The 23,166-nt window shown below is 32.5% G+C and overlaps 1 protein-coding gene across 2 annotated transcripts in view; it reads right to left on the bottom strand.

The window, feature by feature from the left end:
* LOC118195536 (uncharacterized) overlaps window positions 1-23,166 on the bottom strand; it is an 81,582-nt gene that overhangs the window by 35,453 nt on the left and 22,963 nt on the right. For both annotated transcript variants that reach the window (XM_035366862.2, XM_035366863.2), the window contains exon 2: window positions 8,900-9,053. In XM_035366862.2, coding sequence (XP_035222753.2) covers window positions 8,900-9,048 — 149 coding nt within the window. In that variant the 5' untranslated portion in view covers window positions 9,049-9,053. The remainder of the gene's footprint in view (window positions 1-8,899; window positions 9,054-23,166) is intronic.

Here is a 23,166-nt window from a genome sequence, read left to right as displayed (position 1 = left end):
GATCCCCTGGCTCCTGGACTTGAGCAGCTCTGACTGGGTGGCGGTCTCGACGAGTGGCTTGCTGGGCTGCCTCAAATTTCATGGCGTACACTAGAGCACTTTTTAAATCTTTTACATCCGCCATTCGTAGATCTTTCTGTATTTCAGTATCTCGGATGCCGTCGATAAAGTATTGCAAGGACAGGATTTCCCTTGTTTCTGTCGGGCATTCCGAAAAGGCGAGATGGGACAGCCTTTCAACATCCGCGGCGAGCTCCTGAAGTGTTTCGGTAGGCTTCTGTTGACGAGATTTTAATTGGAGCCTGCTGTAGTCTTTTAAACACTTCTCCCCAAAGCGCAACTCCAAGGCGCCGGACAGAGCTTCGAAATCTAACCTTTTGTTTTCGGGAAGAGTCTGAAGGATATCCGCTGCGTCGGCTCTTAGAGAAGCGGCGAGATGACAGGCCTTAGATTGGGAATCCCATCCATTCGCATCCGCCACGATAGAAAATTGTGTCTTATACACCTGCCAGGAGGTCTTCCCATCATATGTGGATAGCTTCAGAGGTGGACGAGCAGGCATTGGTAAGAATTTAAAATCATCACTCCTGCTCCCTGCCAACGCTACGAATTTCTTTAAAGTATCCATTTCTTTGGCAACTGCAGAAACTCTCTCATCAATTTGTTGTTCGATTTTGTGTTGGACGGCACAAACTCTTCCTTCAATTCGTTCCTCCACAGCAGAAACTCTCCCTTCTATATGTTCTTTTACAGAAGAAACTCTTTCTTCTATTTCTTCTTTCACCGAAGAAACTCTTTCTTCAATTAGTCCAACTTTATTTTCAACTGTGTCAATTCTGCCTTCCATAGCTTCAAATTTATTTTCTATTATGCAGGTAATCTCTCTTTTCATTTCTTCTTGACCTGCTTGAACGGCTTTCATTTCGTCCTTAACAGATTCCTGGCCCAACTTCATTTCTTCTTTAACGGACCTAATTTCTTCTTTAACAGAGTCTTTCATTTCTTCTTTAAATGAAGCAAAGGCTACCATGAATTGTTTTAACTGTTCTTCCATCGCTCTTGTGATTGGCATTCAAATCCCACTTCTGACACCAAAAATTGTTGCGTGCGTACGGATTCGTTACTAAATGAATGCACAAGTCCGATGAAAAATGAACAAAAATTTATTATTATCACAACCAAAATGCTTAAATTTTCTCAAATTATCACGCAGTATTACAATATCTCACAGTAGTTTTCTTTTAACTACTCAAATGTCCAATAGAACGTAATTCAAAACAGCTAAAGAACGCTAATCCGCGAATTCGCTACAATCAACAACAGTAGTTTTCTAAACAACAACAAATTAAGCAACTACTACAAACTGAGATGTTTTCCTCCTTTTATAAGATTTTAAAATCACGCGCTAGAATTTTCCAGTACTTTCTCGAAATCAAAAAGAGATATTTATTTATTTAATGCACGCGCTCTTGTATTTTTAATTTTCCGGCTTAGCTTTCTTTTAATATTCGTCACGCGCTGCACTGCGCGAGAAATAAAACCATTTAATTTGTAATTGAACTAACATTAGCTTTTTAAATACCAAATTCGTAACAATATATTTACTAGAAGATTTGAATTTGATGATGAATGTATTCTAAAACGTGTTTTAAGTCAAAAGTTTGAAATTTGATGGCTAAATGTAAATATAAAATTATGCATGTTAAAATATTTGTAATTAGGCACATAGGTCAGGTTAAGTTTTTATTAAATAGATTAAGGCATGCAAGGGCTATCTGCCTAAAGGGAGAGATGCCATCGTGGAGGAATTTTGAAGAAAAACTTACCTTCGAGTGGGTATTAAAAATAATGCATGTAATTTTCAGTCAAATTACATTTATACATATTTCTTATGTAAAACTTTCGGATATATGTTAAATTAGTGTAAGTTATTTTACTCGAAAAATGTAGTGAATGCACAGAAATTAAAGATTTGCACATGCCTGAAATGAAAAATATGAAATATATATATGGGTATTTATGCATGTACTTGAAAAAAGCATGTATCTGCCTTTAACAAAATGCGTAAATATTTATTAAATTATTTATAAATAAATGTTAAATTATTTATATATAAATGTGTTTGAAATGAAGGATTTATTAATTCACAAACAAGTGAAAGTTACTGTAAAGAAATCTAATTATTAAATGTATTTACATTTATAATGATTATAAATATTATCTAAGCATATAATAAACTTAGCATTGAATTGTAAACATAACTTGAAATCTTGTTGACAAATACGTTATAAAACTATTTAAGCAAGAATTGTTCGTACTGGAAAGCAATCTGTTAAAAGGTACTGTGAAGCAAATTCTATGAGATGCGTACATAAGTAAGTAATAAAGAAGAAATTTGGAATACGTATTGTTGAAATTAGGGGTAAAAAAAATCTGATAAGTATAATTAAAAGAATTTTCCTCTTACATTTTATAACTCAGTTAGAAGTTTTAAATGATATTTAAAAAAAAAAATCCTTATTTTATTCCCTTTCAGAAATATTCAAAGAAAGTTAAGCACTATTTAAAGTATTTCGCTATTAAAATAAAAGGTGCTCTAATTTGAAATGGACCGAATAGAGCATTAATTATAAAATGACTTTTAGTTTTTCATTTAAAAGATGCCTTAGAAGATAAAATATGTCATATTTGAGAAAGTATTTTAGGAAGAAGCTCCATAAATAGAAAAGAAATAATGCATAATTTTAATATTAATAACACAATTAACTTTGATCTTAAGTTGTAGAGACATTAGGTTATTTTGAGGCCGGAGAGATGAAAAATATCAAATGCCTTCGCCGCGAATCGAACCACGGACCTGTGGATACCGGCCCAACGTGGAGAACCACTACACCACGAAGGCACGCTAGGAAAGCGGGAGAAATACCTTATAAATTTTAGTAATCCTTAACCGAATAAAATCGAATTACCTTAACATTTTTTTTCTAATGTAATTAACGGAAACTTGTGAAAATATTTTTTTCAAATTAAACCATTCTGAGCAAGCTGTTCTGTGAAAAGTATAGCATTTAATTCCGTTCATAATGAAATGTTGTTTAAAAATGTATTCTTCTCATATACGTAGGACTCTGAAGTACTGTAGAAAAAGAAAATATATACATTTATTTATTTATGACGTAATTACAATATATTTACATCCGATCGTTTCGAAACCCATTGAACTTAATGGTAAATTACTCAATGTTTTGGTCACCACGTAGAGATCGCCAGTGCTTCAGAGCAGAGTATGGGGGAAATCTGTTAGGACCACTCCATCTTACTTCCTACCTGCATGCAAAAAACTTTAAATGATATGCCTTTGATGGATTTTGAGCTCGGGACCTTCGATTCCCGAATCCGACGTCTTATCCACTGACCGACGACGTGCTTGGCCGAAAAGAACAATTTCCCTACAATATGGCTTAGTGCAGCATTTCCCAAACTTTTTTGACCGCCGCCCGATACGAGATTTTAAATTTTTTCGCGACCCACCTTATAAAAAAACATTTATTTACAAAACAAATTTTATTTTTTAATAAAAATCAAAATTCAAGTTATTTGTTTGTTTATTTCATACACAAAAATTGCAAAATAATTATATAACAAAAACATAAGTAATTAAAGACAATCCATTATCTTCATTTAAAACTTAAAGTAAATAAATTAAATTTTGTTTTACATATTTTGACCTTAGTGCGAAGGATGATGTTGTTTTTCATCACATAGTAATTTCAAATTAGGACTTAATGATGTTAATTTTATTCTCAAATTAGGTTCGACATCCAATCTGTTCGACATCCAATCTGTTCGACATCCAATACTTATTTTTTAAGTACACCAAGGCTGATAACGCATTTTCACACGTATAAGTGGTGACAAAAGGCATTAAAAATTGTATCGCTTTTTCGCTTACGCTTGGATATTCCTTTTGACAGCGAAACCAAAAATTAATTAGTGGTACAGTTTCAAACACTTTTTTAAGATCGGTGTCGCATGAAATTTCAATTAAATTGTCAACTTTTTGTTCACTAAGATTCTTCCTTTTCAATATCGACAGAAAAATTATCTTTAATCCACATATTATTTGAAGGAATATCCGTAAAATAGTCTTTAAAACTATTTATTAGCTCCAAAAGATGTTCTTGAATTGAAACTGATAGTGTTTCAAGATTTAAATCTTCTTCATCGTAGTTTGAATGGGTTTCAATAAATTTATGTAATGTTTCAAAAGATTTAAAATTTCCTTTTGAAAGTCGTTGTTTCCACAGAGTCATTTTTTTAATTATTGCAGCGACTTTTTCCGATACTTTGAAAATATTTAAACTAAAGCCTTGCAAATTTAAATTCAATTCATTGAATGTAGCATAAATCACAAATTTGTGCATGTCGCGCAAAAAAGCTGCTTTTATTAACCACTTGAAATCGTGGGATCTATCCTTAAATGGAAAAAATAGCATCTTTTTCAGATGGTGGATGTTCATTCAGAAATACCAAGGCTTCGTCTTTTAGCTCAAACGTTTTCTTTTGAAAGCCATCGTGAATTACAATACAAAAGGTGGTGTTTATGATCATTCCCCATTTCCTTGCATAATTCTATTAAAAGTCTGCTATTTAATGGACGAGACTTTATGTAGTTTACAAACTTGACACATTCTTCCAAAGTCATGTTTAAATTTAAAGGTATTCATTTTACCGCCAACGCTTGTTTATGGATACTATAGTGCACTCATACACAATTAATTGCTAATTCTTGAATTTGTTTAAACAAACCTTTATGACAGCCTGCCATTGCACGTGCTCCGTCGCTACTTAGCCCAACACACTTCATCCAATCAATACCGTGACTAGTGACAAAATAATTGGTAGCCTTAAAAATTTCATCTGAGGTCGTTCTTGTCGGTAGCCTTTTACAAAACAAAAATTTTCTTGTATGGTGTCTTCGTCAATATATCTGATAAAACACATTACATTTGCATTATCCTCGATATCTGTGATTTCATCTATTTGCAAGAAATAAAACTTGCTCTTTTTTACTTGAGCAACTAGTTCTTCTTCTAAATGTTTCGCGCGATCATCAATTCTCCGTTTAACTGTATTATTTGATAATGGTATCGCTGAAAATAAATATTTTTCCTTTATTCCGCATAAATTATTTGCGACAATTTTCAAAGAGGGAAGTATTAATTTTTCTCCAGCACTATGAGGATACCCAGTTTCAGCTATTAATTTGGAAATTTCAAAAAAATGTCAAAGTGAGGTTTTTATTTGACTGGTGAGGTAAGAGTGTATTTTTTAGCAGCAATCAATTCATTTTTCTTATCGGTAGAAAAGTTAATTGGCTTATCAGAGTACTCAGAATGGAGTGTGTTTAAATTCCTTTTCAACTTTAACGGTTTCGTACTTTCATTTAAAAGTTGCTCATTGCAAATAACACATAGTGGCAAATTAATTTGACTGCCGTTTGTTTGAACTCAAAACGTAAATATTCGTCACAATAGTTTCGATTCCAAGTAGCTTTACACTTATTTTGGCACTGTATATCTGATTTAGGTGCTTTAGGCACTGTTTCTTCACGATCATGATGTTCAGCTTTGCTTGTGCTTGGTTGATCATCATCATTTAAATCTGTGTATATTTTAAATAATAGGTAATAATAACTATTGTCAAATAAAATAGGTAACAAAATTAAAGCATAACCTTGTTTTGATACACGTGAGTTTACGGCGCATGTACCGGAGAAGGCACTAAATGACGAATCGGAAATCAGCCAATCAGAGCACCCGAATTTAAACGGTCTGGTAGGAAACGGCGGTAAAGAGTTGCTACCTGCAGTACTTGAAAAAGTTTCGAAAAATATTAAATTTAGAGCAAAATGTTATAGATTTTTTTGTTTTGTTTTGTTTTTTGTTTTTACAATTTTTGCCACGACCCAGCTGAAGTTTTCTGCGACCCAGTGCCGGGTCGCGACCCACACTTTGGGAAACGCTGGCTTAGTGCGCAATAGTATTTTATTGAATTTATAACTGATCTATGAAAATATTTAACTATGCGTATCTCTGCGAACGTCCTTGATGAAGATAGGTAACTATTTGTTTTTAACTTATTAAAGCTTGATGAGCATTTTATTAATCGAACATTTTGCTCTACGGTGACCACAGGGAAAGTTACATTTTATACCTATAGAAGCTTTCCTCTCAGTATTGAGGTAGGTTTCATAAAACTCTGTACCCAATATTTTAGAAACTTTGTAACTGTAAATATGTATCCTTTTTTGTAGTACTCAATACTAATAGTTTAATTAAGCCAGAATTACTACAGCTGTTCTTTAAAGCTACTCGCAAGAAAACATATCGCTCGAAGTCAACCTTCAGACAGTAAATCTCTGAAGAAATTATGTATTTGGAAAATACTTTAGTAAAGTTAGAAGCATCGGAGATCAATACAGTACATATAAATTTATCAGCCAGTAAATAAAAAGCAGAGACTTGAGTAAAACATCCGTAGTAGATGTGCGGGAGAAACTGATAGTCGTTTTTATTTTACATAATAGACCAAAATTTATCTCATCAAAAAATGTCAGTTTGAATACAGATATTCTTTGTATACAAACAAGGATTCGTAACATACTAAACACCTCATACAATTAACCTTGGTAGTAGTTAATTAGAAAGATCCTTAGCGATGGGCATTAAATTTATGCAAACTACAAAAAAGAAAGGATAGGGAAATTTTAGAAGAAGAACATGATAGAATGTATTTCAGACTCCAGAACGAATGCCTTAAGATCCAAAAATGAAATCTAGGTAAAGTTGTAGAGACATTAGGTATTTTTGGAAGCAGGCAAGATGAAAAATGAGCAAACACCTTCGCCGGGAATCGAACCACGGACCTCTGGATTAACGGCCCAGAGTGCGGAACCACTACACCTCGGAGGTACACTGGGAAGGCGGGAGAAATACCTTATATATTCCCCTTTTTAAAGGTTGACTAGAAGATATGAAAGTGCTGGCATGTTTATCCAACCTGGATCCAAGAAGAACCTATTGCTATTCGGTTAAGGCCTTTCCTACATATTGTCTTATTTGAAAATTGAAAAAGACAAACTGAGAGTTTCCTAGATCACTTTATTAAATTCAATGTCACCTAGATGTTTAGATAGTTTAGTAGTTTGGGGAGACAACATGGCATATTAATATTATATAAAATTGTCAGAATAACAAATTTTAAGTTTTTTACTTCGGCATGCTGAAGCATTTGTAAATCAATAAAAGCTTGAGGTTATATTTGTTTTCTTAAACTAAATGATTTTGTATGCCAATTTTTCTAAAGGTTTACGTTTGCATGACTACATAGAGACATTCACTGAAATTTGTTTAAAAAACAAGCATCTATATCTCATGTATATTTTTTTTAAAAAAACAAGATAAAAAACTGATCCTTTAATTTTTTAAGACGTATATAATCGTAATTTTTACATGATAGAAAATTGCGTTTGAATTAAAATTTGATCAGAAGAGATTTTTAAAATATGATATATAATTAGAAAACTAAAAATACATCTTTTAAATTTTTCAAATTTAAAAGTATGGATAAAATAAGAGGAGATAGTTTTCTAAAATTACTTATTTAGACATTTCAGAAACGATTACACATATTGCGAGAACATTTAACTTTTTGTAATGCATATCTGAAATTTCTAATTCATTTCTGGCATTCACAGCTGAAAAGAGAATTGTAGCACAGAAGCCGTTTTTATAAAAGGAGAGGTTCTGTAACATTGTAATTTGCATAGTGACTAAGTAATAACATATGTTTTCAGAAAGAAATAAAAAATACCGTTTTAACACCTCTGAGTCATTATTTGCTTTCACCTTGAAGGTTTATTACGGTAAACCCTGATAATGCGTAACCGAGCAAGTTGTATTTTTTTTTTTTTAATTTAACATTTTTCGAGAAATCTTTGCTGAATCGCAGTTATGAATAGCTTTCCCACAGGAGAAACTCATAATTCAAAGTTTATTTTAATAAAGTTATATCTCTCTTCAATAATACACGATTTTACATACAAATGCTTACATTAACATTAAACACATATTTCCGAAGACCATATAAGGCTCTTTTACGTTAATTAACCAGTTATTTTGTGTTTTGGATCCGTACTGTCACTTCTTCCATTCCGTTTTCCAGCCAGAATGCAAAATTAGTTCGCGTGTATTCTAGTTTAGCTTTTTCTAACTGAAAGATAGAACGTTTTCTGCCTCTCGTGGCTACGTTACTAGGTCACCGTCTGAGATAAGATTTCTTGTCTTCGGCCTTGCATTATAATTGCCGATGTAAGGTGAATTCCGCGCCGGTTAAGTTCTGAGCCAATTACGCATTAAATTGATTGTGTAGTTTTCTGTTACTAATGTATTTGAAATAAAATTTTACATCTGACTTATTGTTAACTTAAATTATCTCGTTACAAGTGGTTGGCTGAGTTTTAAGCATAAGGTGTGTCTTCTGTTCTTATTTACTTATAATAAAGGATCTTTTACACCCTTCTTAAGTTTCAGTTGTTACTTAGCTATAATTTTTGTCTATAGTTACATCGTAGGTTTGACAAGAAGCTATTTAAATTTTACAATCTTCCAGAAAAAGGAAAATATACTCAGCATAGCACTGTCAGATTATTTCTCTGTCTGAAAAAATAAGTAAACTGTAGGCTGTCTATTAAGTAAACTCTTCCTAACTTGTAATTTTGTATCTAAATCTGCCATCGGATATAAAAGACAGTACTTTAATCTGAATTTTAAGAAGTTTGTGAAAGTAAATGTTTTTAAGAAAATCTGAAATATATTTAGAAAAGTACTGTAATTACCTGATATAAGGCAGGAACATATGTACTTTTTCCAAAGTGACAGCAACGAGATAAGGTAGGGAAACTGCAAGTAACATGCATGAAGATGTCAGCAGCGGCAAGAATTTAACTCGCTCCATTACCAAACCCACCATCCCGCCGGTAGGCATAGTACCTGAAATAATGCAGTTATTATTTTAGGTGATTGTTTGAACAATTTATCTGGCAACGAAAAGAAGGCTAATTCTAAATTAGTTACACCTCAGAAACTGATAAAATATTAATTTTTCTTAAAAGAAAATGGTGATACAAACAACGTTCTGCACATTATAATTTGAAACAGGAAACGTCATAATAATCTACACATTATAATTTGAAACAGGAAGCTATGACTTGTATTAATGAATGAATGAAACTTGTATTAACAAATAATGTCCAAAATATTTATCATTAAACTAAAACACAAGTGTTCACATCCGATGAACATTTTTTATCTACAAGCTTTGAAATTTGGGACCGATGGAGAGATACGTGCCCTTTTCTCTTCAAGCACTATAATATCCACTAATACCTCCTTATACACAGGAATTATTTTCTTAATCTTTCTTCTTATGATATTTGAAGCTACTTTAATGATTTGACCAATGATACTTGCATATTTATACTTTTCAATAGCCCTTTAAAGCCATTTTAATTCTTATAAAGAAAGAAAAGTGAATAGCTTCCTGTTAAACATTTAGAATTAATATAGGTAGAATATTTTGTAAGGTATGAAGTTATCATTCATCATTTGTAATATAAAAATAAAACTTAACAAAGTTGCACCAAGACTTCAATAATAAATACGAAGTAAAAGAATAAACATAATTTAGAAATAGAAGTCACACATCAAAATACATTATGATGATTTGTACACTGCGCCAAAAAAAGGGGGACAATTCTATATCTCCAGTTCTACTGGGCCGATTGATGAAATTCAAATTACGTTTTTCATGTCTCGAAAGCGTGACTTAGGATATATATTACATTTATTTATAGCATTGTTCTAATATAGGTATTTTGCCACAAAATCGGACACTTTTCCTAAAATGACATGCCAATTTTTTTCCATATTTCGATTCTATAACTCAAATTATGCCTAAATATTAAATTTTGTAAAGTTTGGTGCGAAATTTATGGAGAAATTTGAAAATTTACCTTGGCGAATTTTTTTAGTTTGCACCGAGAATAATTCACTTAGCGAACTTCTTAATTTATGGCAACCTATTTTCCTTCGCGTTTTTTCTTTGTGCACAAGTGGGGAAAAATTCATCGTTTATACTTTCAAATAATTTTAACAAAATGCGTACAACACATTTTCGTTTTTATCGCTTATAATAAATACGCTAAATTTCAAAACGCGCAAAAATCTAAATTCACGTATATCTTAGGAAATTTTGAATAAAAAACTCTAACTTTTATCAGGTATGCTTAGAAATGCATCTATTTTAATGTGAGGGCAAAACTTTTATAGGTTGTTATTTAAAATGTTTTTCGAAAAATTTATAAAAGTTATCTAAAAATACAAATTTAAAATATAAATCATAAAAAATTGGCGAATTTTATTTGGAATAAACCTAAATTTTGAAAAGTGAAAGGAAGAATCAAGTAAGTTTAATAAAATAAGAGATATTAATAAATTTATATCAAATTCAATTAACATCGAGGAGCTAAAGTTTTGAGAGCTAATTTTTTAAAAATTACTCGTGCGATTTTTACAAAACTTGGCAGTTAGGCATAATTTGAGTCGTAGAATCGAAATATGGAAAAAAATTGGCATGTCATTTCAGAAAAGTTCGATTTTGTGTCAAAATACCTATATTAGAAAAATATAATATATATATCCTAAGTCGCGCTTTCAAGACATGTGTGTGTGTGATTATGGCAAAGCCTCGACGTCTATCTGCCTAAGAGGAGGGATGCCTTCGTGGAGGACTTTCTAAGGGAAACTGGCTCGTATACACGTTACACATGGGGAAAACCACGAAAACGCCCATGCAGCCAGCCCGTTCGCGGGATTCGAACCTCGGACCGAACTACCAGTGTTCAGCGATTTTACCGCTCGGCCGCTGGTGGGCCCGCTTTCTAGACATGAAAAACGCAATTTGAATTTCGTCAATCGGCCCAGTAGAACGAGAGACATAGAACTGTCCTTTTTTTTTCTGCACAGTTTACATATGCAAATTGCAACTATAAAGTGTACCTTTAATAAATAATTTAGAGCAGTTTAAATCAAATTTTCTTCTTCTGATGAATTCAAACGAAGAAAAAATTAAAATAGCTTTTCGCGTTAATTTCAGTAATAAAAAGGCTTCAGTAATAAACATTAACAGAATTTTTCAAAGTACCTAAATTAAATCAAGTCTCTACTTGATTAAATTAATAAAAGTAAAGTCTCTACTTGTCTAAAGTAATCTCGTTCTACGTTTACGTTATGAAACCAATTTTTGCGCCGTGGCTGGAATGCTCTTTGTAAGTGTTTTAGGGTAAGTGCATCTAGCGTACTTTGTATTGTGTCTGTACGTATGAATGATTCGACTCGGTATTTGATAAGAGTTTCATTCATAATTCAAATCAAAAGTTCAAACTGGATGACCACAGATTCCCCTAGATGAAATAAAGGTAGGACTTGTTGATGGTTGAAGAAGCCTGCGTTGTAATTTGGACGTAAAAGGCATTACGTACTAAGAATTCGTCCCTTCAGACCAAGCAATGACTGACGCGTTTTATTACTGTTACAACTGAAAGAGGAGGTTTTTATCTTGATTGTAAAAAGATGGAAACTGGTTACTTCAACACGATAACGCGGTAACAATATCTTGGAAGATAACAGCGTTTAGGTGCAGACAAACTTTCTAGTTGTATCTCAACCTCCTACTCTCCAGATCTGAAATCCTATAATAATTTTTAATCGCCCAGTTTGAAGTCCAAATTTAAAAATTAGCAAGTTGAATACACAGGCGACATTCGGGCTAAAATGTAGAAGTGGTTGACACATTTAAGTTAAAAAGACTCCCTTGAAGTATTCCAGTAATTAGCAAGCCATCAGATTGACGTATTAGGAGAGCAAAAGAAAGCTACTTTTAAAAAAACAGAGACTAGATTTATTAAATATTTTTTTTAATTTGCCTTCTCCGTTCTCTTTTTTATGGGTTTGATATTTCAAAGCAGAACAAAAACGCTACGAAGTCTCTTGAGATCATTATTTCATTAGAATAGATTCTTAGGATGGTTTTGCAATCGAAAGAGAAATTATTCATATAGGGCTTTGAAGAGAATACATCCGCAGCTGAACAGAAACATATATAGCGTATTTTTATAGCATTATTTTCTGTATAAAATGCTAACTACTATTTTGTTTTAAATTGGTAAAATATGTCACTACTTAAGTTATAATAATCATTATTTTTTAATTTGTCCTCTGTTGCAATTCTGTTTTTGGAATATTAGTTTAAATCTCTTGTACTCAGAGATTACGTGCAGAAGCAAATCGAAAATAAAATAAAATTGAGTAGAAAATGGAAAAGAAAATCTCTTCTTTTGTTAAGGCCCAAAACAATTTTACTAACTCCAATAACAGATTTTAATATTACTTTCTCTTATTGATTTTATATTGGCTCGTACACAAAAATATCTCTTATGTTTTTTCTCTATTACTGAAAAAGTAATTTTCAGAAAACTTCAATTTGTTAAAGGCAAAATGTCGTAAAATAAGACCTATAAAAAATAATCAGAACGGAACGCGAGCTCTGATTAAAATTTCCCATACATGTTTAAAAACATGGTCAAATGATTTCTTGCCGATCTTCACTAAAAATATAAAGATATTAAGAAGAAAAACAGTTTATCTAATAAGTTCGCTGGCAAGAAACTTTAAAATATTTGACGTTACAGTGGCATCTGAAGGCCTTTATCATATACTTGAAATAAAAAGTAAACAGTTTTCCTCCTTTACTGAGACTTTTCCTTTTCATGCATGTCACTATCTCCGCAGGCAATTCTTCTCTGTTTTCAAGTAATTTGATGGCCGGAAATGTACAGAAACATAATTTTAATATCTCAGTAGAAAACATTTACCTTTTTAACTCACAGAAATCAGGTTTCTTTCACATTGCTTTAAAAGGAAACTGTTGACAAATAAACATGCAACAGTAACGTTATATCCATATTTCCTGCTTAATCTTCTTTCTTACTTAAAACACAAGAACTAAGGTTTCCTAAAGCTCACCTGATTTGTTTTCCGATTCTGTACGCTGTGTTTCATGCCAATGTAATTACCCTTAAAATCTATATTTAATTTACTAATAAATTTAAAAATTAAATCTATTAAAATAAAAATTAATTCATTAAATTAAGAGAAGAATTTTCTGCATTCTGGCATAATTTCAAGGTGAAAGATTTTTAGTTCGTTATCTAAATTATTTTCAATTAAAAATATAAACAAATATATGTTTACTGTGGCACTTTTTAAATTACTTATCACTAAGTACGTATTTGTGTTACTAACATCTATCTTAAACTCTTATGAAATTTTCATAATTATATATTCATATTTAAAGATGATGCGAGCATTTAAACAATTACCCAGAGTTGCAGCTTTTCGTTTGTCCCACAAGCCTCAGCTCTGTTAATAAATAATATACAGCGTTATAAATACAATACCAAATAAACAGTTACAATAAATATTATGTGATAATCAATTAACAGCAGATAATAAACTTGCATAACATGGGTAATTATAGTGTGAACTACGAGCACACAAATGTAAAGAATAAAAGGCTTTTGTAAACAGTGGACAGCATAATGTTAAGTACTGCAGTATAAGGCATCATAAGCCAAAAAGCAGCTTCTGAAAAGAATATTGCAATGCAAGGTACTCTAAGGCATAAAAGAATATCACCTCAGATATATTTTAACTCAGAGTAACTTAACTAATTAAGCTCAGAAGTGCAGCAGCGAAAATATATAAAACATTTTTAAGACATACCAAATCACATAGAACTGAGGCTTAAATCATGCTCTTTCTAATAATTTAATATTTTAATTATCTAAATATTGGTTGGTCAAAATAAATTCAGTAGGGGAAACTGTTCTCTTTCAAAAATAGCCTTAAGACCACTATGTTTACAAATCTTCAAGAGGAAAATTTTTAAAAAATCTCATATCAACCTGACTTTTGTCTGTTCTGTTATCATGTTACAAAAAATGTTTTTAAAAAAATGCCAACGAAATCATAGAAGAATGAAACTTTTCATGGGTCATCAATGTGTTTTTCAGCTCAAAAGTCTTCAGTGACTGGGTATTTGTAAGATATGGACACTATTATCTGTCATTCAGGGAATTTTATAACTTTATGATGGTTCCAAAGTGCGTCGGGATTTGGTAGAGGGAAAATTATGTGCTCACAATTAACGGGATAATCAAGAAATCAACCTTCTGTTATCAGGAATAATTGAAATTCTTAACACGAAGGAAGTAAGTGGAAAGATTTGAACAAACGCGTTGTTGATAACCATGACCTATGTAACCTTGCATGCACCATTAAAGATAACAGGAAACCAGGATAAGTCACGTTGGAATTAAATGCAGGAAGGAAACAAAATCATTCACAGCATATATTATCAATGGTCCCTATGCCATTCGGGTTTCTAAAGATGCAGGACTAACTGTGTGCTGCAGCTTAAACCAATCACAAACAGCATCCACTTTAGGTTTAAAATATCACGTGGTGACGAATGACAAAATGTAACTTGATTAGATTCACGAGATTTCAGCTGAATATTAATTGACGGCAGAGCATTCTGTTAGTGAAAATCCGATTAGATCCACTATGACAAGTGTGCATTGTGGGCGGAGAAAGAACTCATTAATTGTACCTTCTGCTGGTACCATTTAGTGTTCCTGGTAAGTGTTAGATATCCATAACACGTCCGGGATACCTGGCTTGCCTACCTGAGTATTTCCATTCGTTCATGTCACCATTCTACTAGAAAGGGAATCGTTGTTCCACAAGGCAAGGTATTTTGTAGGTAAAGATTTCAAGGCAAGGTAGAGATTCAGACCTCTGTGTTGATATTTTTGACTTTGATCTACTTTATTTATTTTACAGTTCACAATCAAAAATAACGGAGATATAGTTGAAAGTTCCATGTACAATTGGCGGTTACTCATTATCTTTTGTTAATTATTCTGTAAATATTTGAATTTATTCTGTAAGGTCCCTCACTTGAAATTCTAAGTTAATGTTGGAAGTGAGGAACCTAGGAACTGATAAGCGAATAATCACTAGAGTTCGAAGACAGGAAACAACAAGAGAGAAGGGTAAATAACCCTTTATTATTTCTATAAGATTTAACAAAATTCCGCCTGGGAGTGAACAAATAAAGTCCGCACTTTGGACTTGAACTTAAAAGACTAAGAATTAACCTATCAAGGTTCAATGAGAGTTGGCCCCTTAACCTATTTTCTACGAAGCTTAGCAAGGGCCTGAGTACGGCCGAGCGTAAAACAGCTTTCAGAGAGAGAGCGGCCAGATAGGCAGACGCGCGTAGTTCAGAATCTCTGTTTCTCTCTCTGTCTCAGTAAGTAACTTCGTGGTTTAAATACCGCTCCTTCTCATAAAATATTCAGCAAATTCCAAAACTACGTTCTGGCCGGAAGTAGTAAGTTGAAGTTAAGAATTTGACAGGAAAGGAATTTTAACTTAAAATTTAACTGTTAATAAAATTAACATAATCCTTACAATTCTTATTTTACTCCTTATCATTGTTTCATTGATATGATTCATTATGATGGTTGCAAAAAAAAATTATGAATGTTTTTATTGATAAGATTTACATAACATTGAAACATTTTTACTTAGTATTTACCTGTATCATTCAATCGACCTTTCTTAATATTTACATGGAAAAGGAAGATGTCAGCTTCAAACATAAAATTAGGCAAAATTCAACCTTACACAGATAATGGCTTTATGGAAGAACACTTCCGATTTTAAGAGAGAAAGGCTTGGGGTCACTTTTCTTTAAGAAGCAAAGAATCTTGATAATTATAAAACTGCATTCACAATAGTAGCCATGGTAGTGGCTAACTTTTTTTTTTTTTTTTTGAGATTAAATTTATGCCCATAGTTACGTATTTTGGAAATATATTTGTAATGCAAAGTTTAACTAATCCGTGGAAAGTATAATTTTTCTTTATTCCTCAGTTTAACTTTTTACATACACCTTTATCAATATTTTCTTTCTTTCTAGAGCCCATCATTCTAACTTCGACGTTATATTTTATTGTTTATTATTTAATTAGCATCGGCCTGCTGTACCGCGCGATTCTATTTTATACAGACCTCGAGACAGAACTGAGAATATCGTTGAGCAAGTAAGTCGAAAAACATCGTCCTTTCTGGATGGATTCTGAAATATTGTTCTTTCCAACATATGAGTGGTGTAACATTTTATAATTTTTAATTTAAAAATGACAACAGATATAATAATTGCAAAAAAGAACACACTTTAGAATTTAAATCAGCTTATCAATTGTGTTTCATATTTTAAAATTCTGTGTTATAAAAATGAGTTTTTGTAGCTAAAACTAAGTATTCTTTGATTGTGCTGTGGATTGTCCGGGTTCGAGTCCTAGAGAATGGAAGTTGCATGGGCGTTTCCCCACGTGTAACGTGGATACGAACCAGTTTACCTTAAAAGCCCGTTACGCGGCATCCTCGCTTCGCCGTATAGTGTTATAATGGCAGAGTAGTGAATAAATAAAAATTATTATGAATTAGCGGTCTTTAAATATGTAAGACATCTCATAGAGAAAATAGTAAAAAATTTTAATTAGATGAAACTAAAAAATAATTTACAGAATATCGTAAGAAAAATATTGCATATCAGACATTTATTTTTTACCATAAATCAGTCAGCATAACCAACAACCATAGATAGTTATATAAGTGACCTTCGAAACGAAGTTAGAGCACGTGAGTTTGCATAGCTAACGCACAATTTAATATAAGACAAAATTGTCTGCTGTATTAGAGATGATGTAGTGCAATCAAGATTATTGAATGAAACTAAATTAACTTTAGAAATAGCTCCTTATATAAACAGATCAGCGAAATAAGTACCCGCCAAGTGAAAATAATAAAAGATGAAGATACTGTTGTAAACATAGTGTTGTAGGGTTCCCTTTTATTTTACTAATAGTTATTTTTATTTTTAAGACAGCTTTCCTTTACTTCCTTATTTTCCAATCAGAATAAGTTTTCAGCTTTCCGCATGCAAAAATAAGGAAGAAACTGCTTTCAGTTAGAGAGAGATCGTGTTCTGCCTTTCGGTTATATTATTGTGCGAGTTAAAGCTTTTTAGTTTACGGCCGTGTTAATTACACTCATGTCCATAAATTAAGGATAATGCAAAATCAGGCAAAGCAAAAGTTAGAAACAAAACAAATTTGACTTATTTGTAAAGCTTATTTATTAAACAAAAGGTAAAGAGCAAAAAAAGATGCTATATGTTTGATATTATTAAAAAAATTAGCGATTTTTTCTCCCAGGAGCAAATTACAAAAAAAAAACCTATTTACAAAAAACCAATATTACATGGTTGGTATGATTGTTAATACATTGTATGTCTCCCAGAAGATGCAATATAGTCCGTACAACGCCTAGGCATGCTGAGTATCAAATTATCGATCTGATCTTGGGGGATATTACACTACTCAAAAAGCACTGCTCTCCGAAGTTCCGGTCGACATGTAGGAGGAGGTTGACGGGCTGCAACTCGTCGGCCAAGCATGTCCCACACTTGCTCTACTGGATTCAAGTCCGATGAGAATGCTGGCCAGTACATACGGGTGATATCCTCCGATTGAAGGCATTCGCTTACGATGTTTGCACGGTGAGGACGGGCGTTGTCATCCATAAACACAAATTGTGCGCCCATGGCGCCTCGAAACAAACGTACATGTTGTTCCAGAATGACGTCCCGATAGATTTGGCTTGTCATGGTTCCAATTTGAACATGCAGGTCAGTTCTGAAACCCAGAATAATTCCACCCCAAACGAGCACTCATACACCACCATAACGGTGTCGTTCAATGATGTTTTCTTGGTGGTAACAGGTACCTGGAGCTCTCCATATGAAAGTCCGGCGAGAATCAGACTGCAAGCTAAACCTGGACTCGTCGGAAAATATCACACAATCCCACTGTTGCGGTGTCCAAAATGCATGCTCTCTACTCCAGGCTAACCGCAGACGACAGGGAGTTGCAGTAAGTGGAACGCATCTGACTGGTCTACGAGCATATAGACCAATCTGCCCTAAACGTCTGTACACCGTCTGCCTTGAAATTGTCGTACCAGTGGCTGAAGAGAGCTGATGAGACAGGTCTGAGGCTGTGCTCCGCCTGTTTCTTTTGGCAGTAACTGCCAAATACCTGTCCTCATTCGGCGTTATAACTCTGGGGCGACCTGTGCTGTAACGTCTACTCACATTACCATCATCTTAGAATCGTTGCCAAAACCTGGAGATGACACTCTGGGCAATTCCAAGTTCTTCTGATACTTCCAGTTGGGTACGCCCACATTCCAGACGGCCGATAATTCTACCACGTAAAAAATCATCCAAATGCGTCCTTTGTGTCATAACTATTCGGTTATTGCACTGAAATGCTTATAAAGCGCCTGCGAACAATTTTACTTCTTTGCCTGTATTCCTTATATGTCACTCTCTTACACTCTCGTCATTGTGACGTACCATCGGTGTCATCTGGTTACTTCCTGAAATTTGCATATGATTCTTGAAGATGTGTGTAGTGATTTTGCAGATGATATATTTATTTTAGAGTTCGATTTCCGCGTGACTCCGAATTATCCTTAATTTGTGGACATGAGTGTATGTGCTTGTTAGTGTACGCCGGTGGTTTTTAAATAGTAACCAAGTGCGTGGTAATACCTCTGTGCAGCTTAGACTGTTTAGTTCTGTTTAGTCTTAGTTTAATTTTACATTTCCTATTTTAAGTTCAAACCCAAAATGTAGGCTTCTAGAAAGGGCATCTGTAAATATAATTGATTTAGAATAAAAGGTTATTTTAACCCTTCTTTTGACCTGTTACTTACGCAACAAGAACTTAACAAATAGTCGCGGCGTAGTTCTACTAGGATCTAGTAGTTAGAGAACTTTATTCCAGTTAGAACATTACAGTGCAAAAGAAACTAAGTAAACATAACAAAAATACAACTAAAGCGGTAAACATTGGAAAACAAGAACTAAAAGTTTGTTCTAACTGAGGAGTATTTCCTGAGTACCGAGTATCCTGTGTATGAAAAAAAATGAACTGTCGAAATTTACCATAAGTGTAAAAGGACGAAAGTTCATTTTGAAAATCGGTGTAAAATCTATAACACATATATATAGACACGTATGTACTCTTAAACATGTAACATGTGTGATGGAGCCCAGGCTGAAGCCTCGGAGAAGGCAGAGATGATAGGGGAAGAGGGGTAGCAAGCCCTCGGATCTGTTCCCTGAGATGTGCTCCATCAAAATTGGGATGGAACAATAAGTTTTAGTGCTATGAGTCTGTGCCAGTGAGACTGTTTAGTGAAGCACTGGTGTCCCATCCACTTCTTCCTGCCCTTCTGATGTTGATACAAATAAAACTAATCTTAATTTACACTTAGACACCGGAGCAATCTGCGGTGCTGTTTCTAAAAGCAAAGTTAAAATGCTGGATATTTCGATAGAGAAGTCTGAAATTAAAATTTTGAATGTTGGATATTTCGATAGAGAAGTCTGAAATTAAAATTTTGGTTACATCATTGGGAATAAAATAGGTATTAAAAGAAAAGGAATACTTTAATGTCGATATGAAAATATATTTTAGGATTTCAGGTTATAGACAAAGAAGTACTTTCTATGTTAGGATTAAAATCATGTCTGCTACTTTGTTTGATGCAAAATGAAATGTGTGTGTAAACAGAAAAACTTACTGGAGGAATACGGAGATGTAATTGAAGTATTAAGCTGTTTAACAAGATCCAGTTAAAACAAGATGCAGTATCAGATAAAGATAAATAGATAGTTCCAAGATAAACATCAGTAGCTATACGTGATAAAGAAAGAACGATTAAAGATGGAGAACCAATTGAATGGGCTAATTCAACATTTACTGTTGTCAGAAATAACAAAATAAGAACATGCTTAGATTACAGAGCTTTCAATAAAGTAATAAAATGAGAATAATACCTTATGCTAAAAGTAAGCAAAGTTGACACTGGAGCGCCAAAAAGCAAAAATATTTTCTATTCCAGACGCTAAGAGTGCATTTTGGCAAAGTCATTTTGATGAACATAGTAGTAAATTGTGTACATTCAATATTTTGGCAGGTACAAATTCGAAAGATTACAGAGCATGCGTTTGGCTCCAGAAATTTGCGAAACAAATGAGCCAAATAATAAAAAGTCAAGCAAAAGTTAAATGTGTTACAGATACTATCTTAATATGGGGATCTCTTGAAAAATAACATGACCTGCTACTTAAAAGACTATTGCAAAGAGCATTAAAACAAGTAGCAATTTTCCAGATATTTACCTTTCTTTTATTAGTAGGATTTTATCATGAATATTACTGTGAATCATTAGAATGATCGGTTGTTGTAGTTTAAAAAAGATAGTATAAAATAAATCGTATGAACTACATAGGATATGAGTTACGTGAAGAAGGGTTAAACCTGATCTCTCTAAAGTCGAAGCAATTGATAAAATACCATAACCTAAAGATGTGCCTTCTGTGCAAAGATTCTTAGGAATGATTAATTACTTGACCAAATTTATTCCTAAATTTAACAGCTATTAGTGCACTATTAAGACTATTGAAAAACATCAGAAGGCTTTCGAAAAGCTTAAAAAAATGGTTGTAAAAACCTCCTATAAAATTCTACGATTTTAATAATGATATAACGCTTCTAACAGATACAAACTGTAAAGAATTGCATACTATTTTACTGCAAGATAATCCATTAACTGATTCCATTATTAACTGATTATGCTCCCAGACTTTTGACAAAGAGTAAAAAAAATTATACTTAGATAGAAAAATAATTTTTAGTAATTACTTTTGAAAGTTTTAGATTTCAGCAATATATTTACAGCAAACGTATCACGGTTGAAATTGATCACTGGCCATTAAACAGCAAAACAAAAAATCCTTTGTATCTCAGTAATTTCAAAGAATGTTATTAAATTTACAAAAATTGTGATGGCGGTACTAAAACGTTACCGTCATTACGCAAAGTTAAAGTACATCAAAATAATCACTAGAAACCAGCAGTTGCACAAGAAAAAGTGAAGACAGCCAGATCATTAGGGAAACAAAAAATAGAAAAACGATTAGAGATGCGAAAAAAAATTGTTCACCTCGTGAACAAAATATGAAAGGAACACCAACAAAAACGTTACCATACTCTTGACATCCAGATATTCTCAACAAAAATGTTCAGAACATTAGCTACCAAATTTCAGTAACTCAGAACTATTGCAGAGTGAGCAAAGAATTAGAAGTGGGAGAGTAATTAAAACGTCAGCCAGATATTTGGATTGAATTCTTGAATTACTTAAACAGAAAAAAAGAAAGATGTATAAGATATTTTCTCCCAATTTACCGCATGCCTTGGCGGTGTAATTGAGAAGCACTTCCGGCTAGCAATCGGAAAATCCAGTCGGAAAGTTCGAGCCCCAGGAGAGGGCACTGCACATTTTTCAGGTCTCCTTCTCCTAAAAAATGCCTTATGGCTTCTACAATGTAACATTTTAGAATTTTGTAATTTAAATATAGCAAAAAGTTTTAAAAATTTAAATAAAAAAGAATATGTGTTAAAATTTAGATTACCTTGGCATTTCTATATAATGCTTCAGAATGTTATACAAATAGATATGTTCCTGATAATTAAAACTGAACACTCTTTATTTTAATATCCGGTCTTCATGCTGGATAATATTTCAACATGTTGGCGAGCCGTTAAACTCCTCCTTGCGAACTACAGAGATTTCTGATGAAAATACCAACCAAAGCAATTTAATTGCTGACTGAATAACACGAAAACTGAAAGTGAACTGAAGAAACTAAAAGTGAAGAACTTTTAGACTATAATGAGGATGAAAATGAAGCAGATCAGAATGAAAATGCTGCTTATAATTTTACTATAAAAAAGAGAAAAAATATTTTATATTCAAGTAGCTTTCTTCAGTTAGAACTAAAAATTGCAAAAAATAAAGATGATAATATTGGATAAAAAAATTACTTAAATAGCCCATATGGAGGATTTATTTATGCAATCGAACTCTTTATAGCAGGTAAACGAATTGAACGTCATAATGTAGATAGATGTTTCATTAATGATTCAAACTATTATAATAATGCATTGTGCTCATGATTATTCTACATCCGAAAGTACAAATATGTTTTTCTATCTTGATACTTCGGATAAACTTGATAAAAGTTTTATTTGTATTAAAGGAAAAGATATTGAAGCACCTAAATTATTTGATGCAATAAATAATATATAATTTAATGAAGATTATAATGAAGGATTTTTTTTAATAAATAGTCTATTCCGAAAAATAGTAATGTTGTAAAAGTACGGACACCATTAAAATATACATTTTCTTTCTTCACAGAATATAAAAAAGCACTTAAAATTTTTGAAATTCAATTTCAAAGAAATATAAGTGACAATACGATATATACTAATAAAAAATAATTATAAAGTAGCTGTAAAGATTTAAAACTGATGTTAAGTCATTATAAATTATACAATTATGCAAAGATTATGCTTGAAAACTTTAAAATTAGAAAAAGATAGAAATTGAACGGAATCATTCAGAACGTTAAAATCCTCTCACTTATTTTCTTCATGTGTAACATATAAACTAACATCTACTTCAGACGATATTTTAAGCTCATATATTCTCCCTCAATACGTTGAAAGAAAATGAATGCAACCCAAAATAATAAGATAATTTAAAATTTAGAAATAATTAATTGTTATTTAATGAATAATGAAATGGAATTTCGTAATACAAATTATCAAATGGGTTCTTCTAAAAAATATTATTACAATAGATCAGTGATTATCAACCGGTGGTACTTGTATTACTAGTGGTACGCAAAGAAACAAAGTATTTTTAACTATTAAATTCAAACATTAAATACCCCAACATCATGTTTAAGTTTTTTTCTCTAATGCTCGTA

The sequence above is a fragment of the Stegodyphus dumicola genome, chromosome X2 (genome assembly GCF_044657685.1).
Source record: "Stegodyphus dumicola isolate Sdum_Otavi_A_Nest chromosome X2, ASM4465768v1".
Taxonomy (NCBI): Eukaryota; Metazoa; Arthropoda; class Arachnida; order Araneae; family Eresidae; genus Stegodyphus; species Stegodyphus dumicola.
This window is presented reverse-complemented; position numbering and strand designations above follow the sequence as displayed.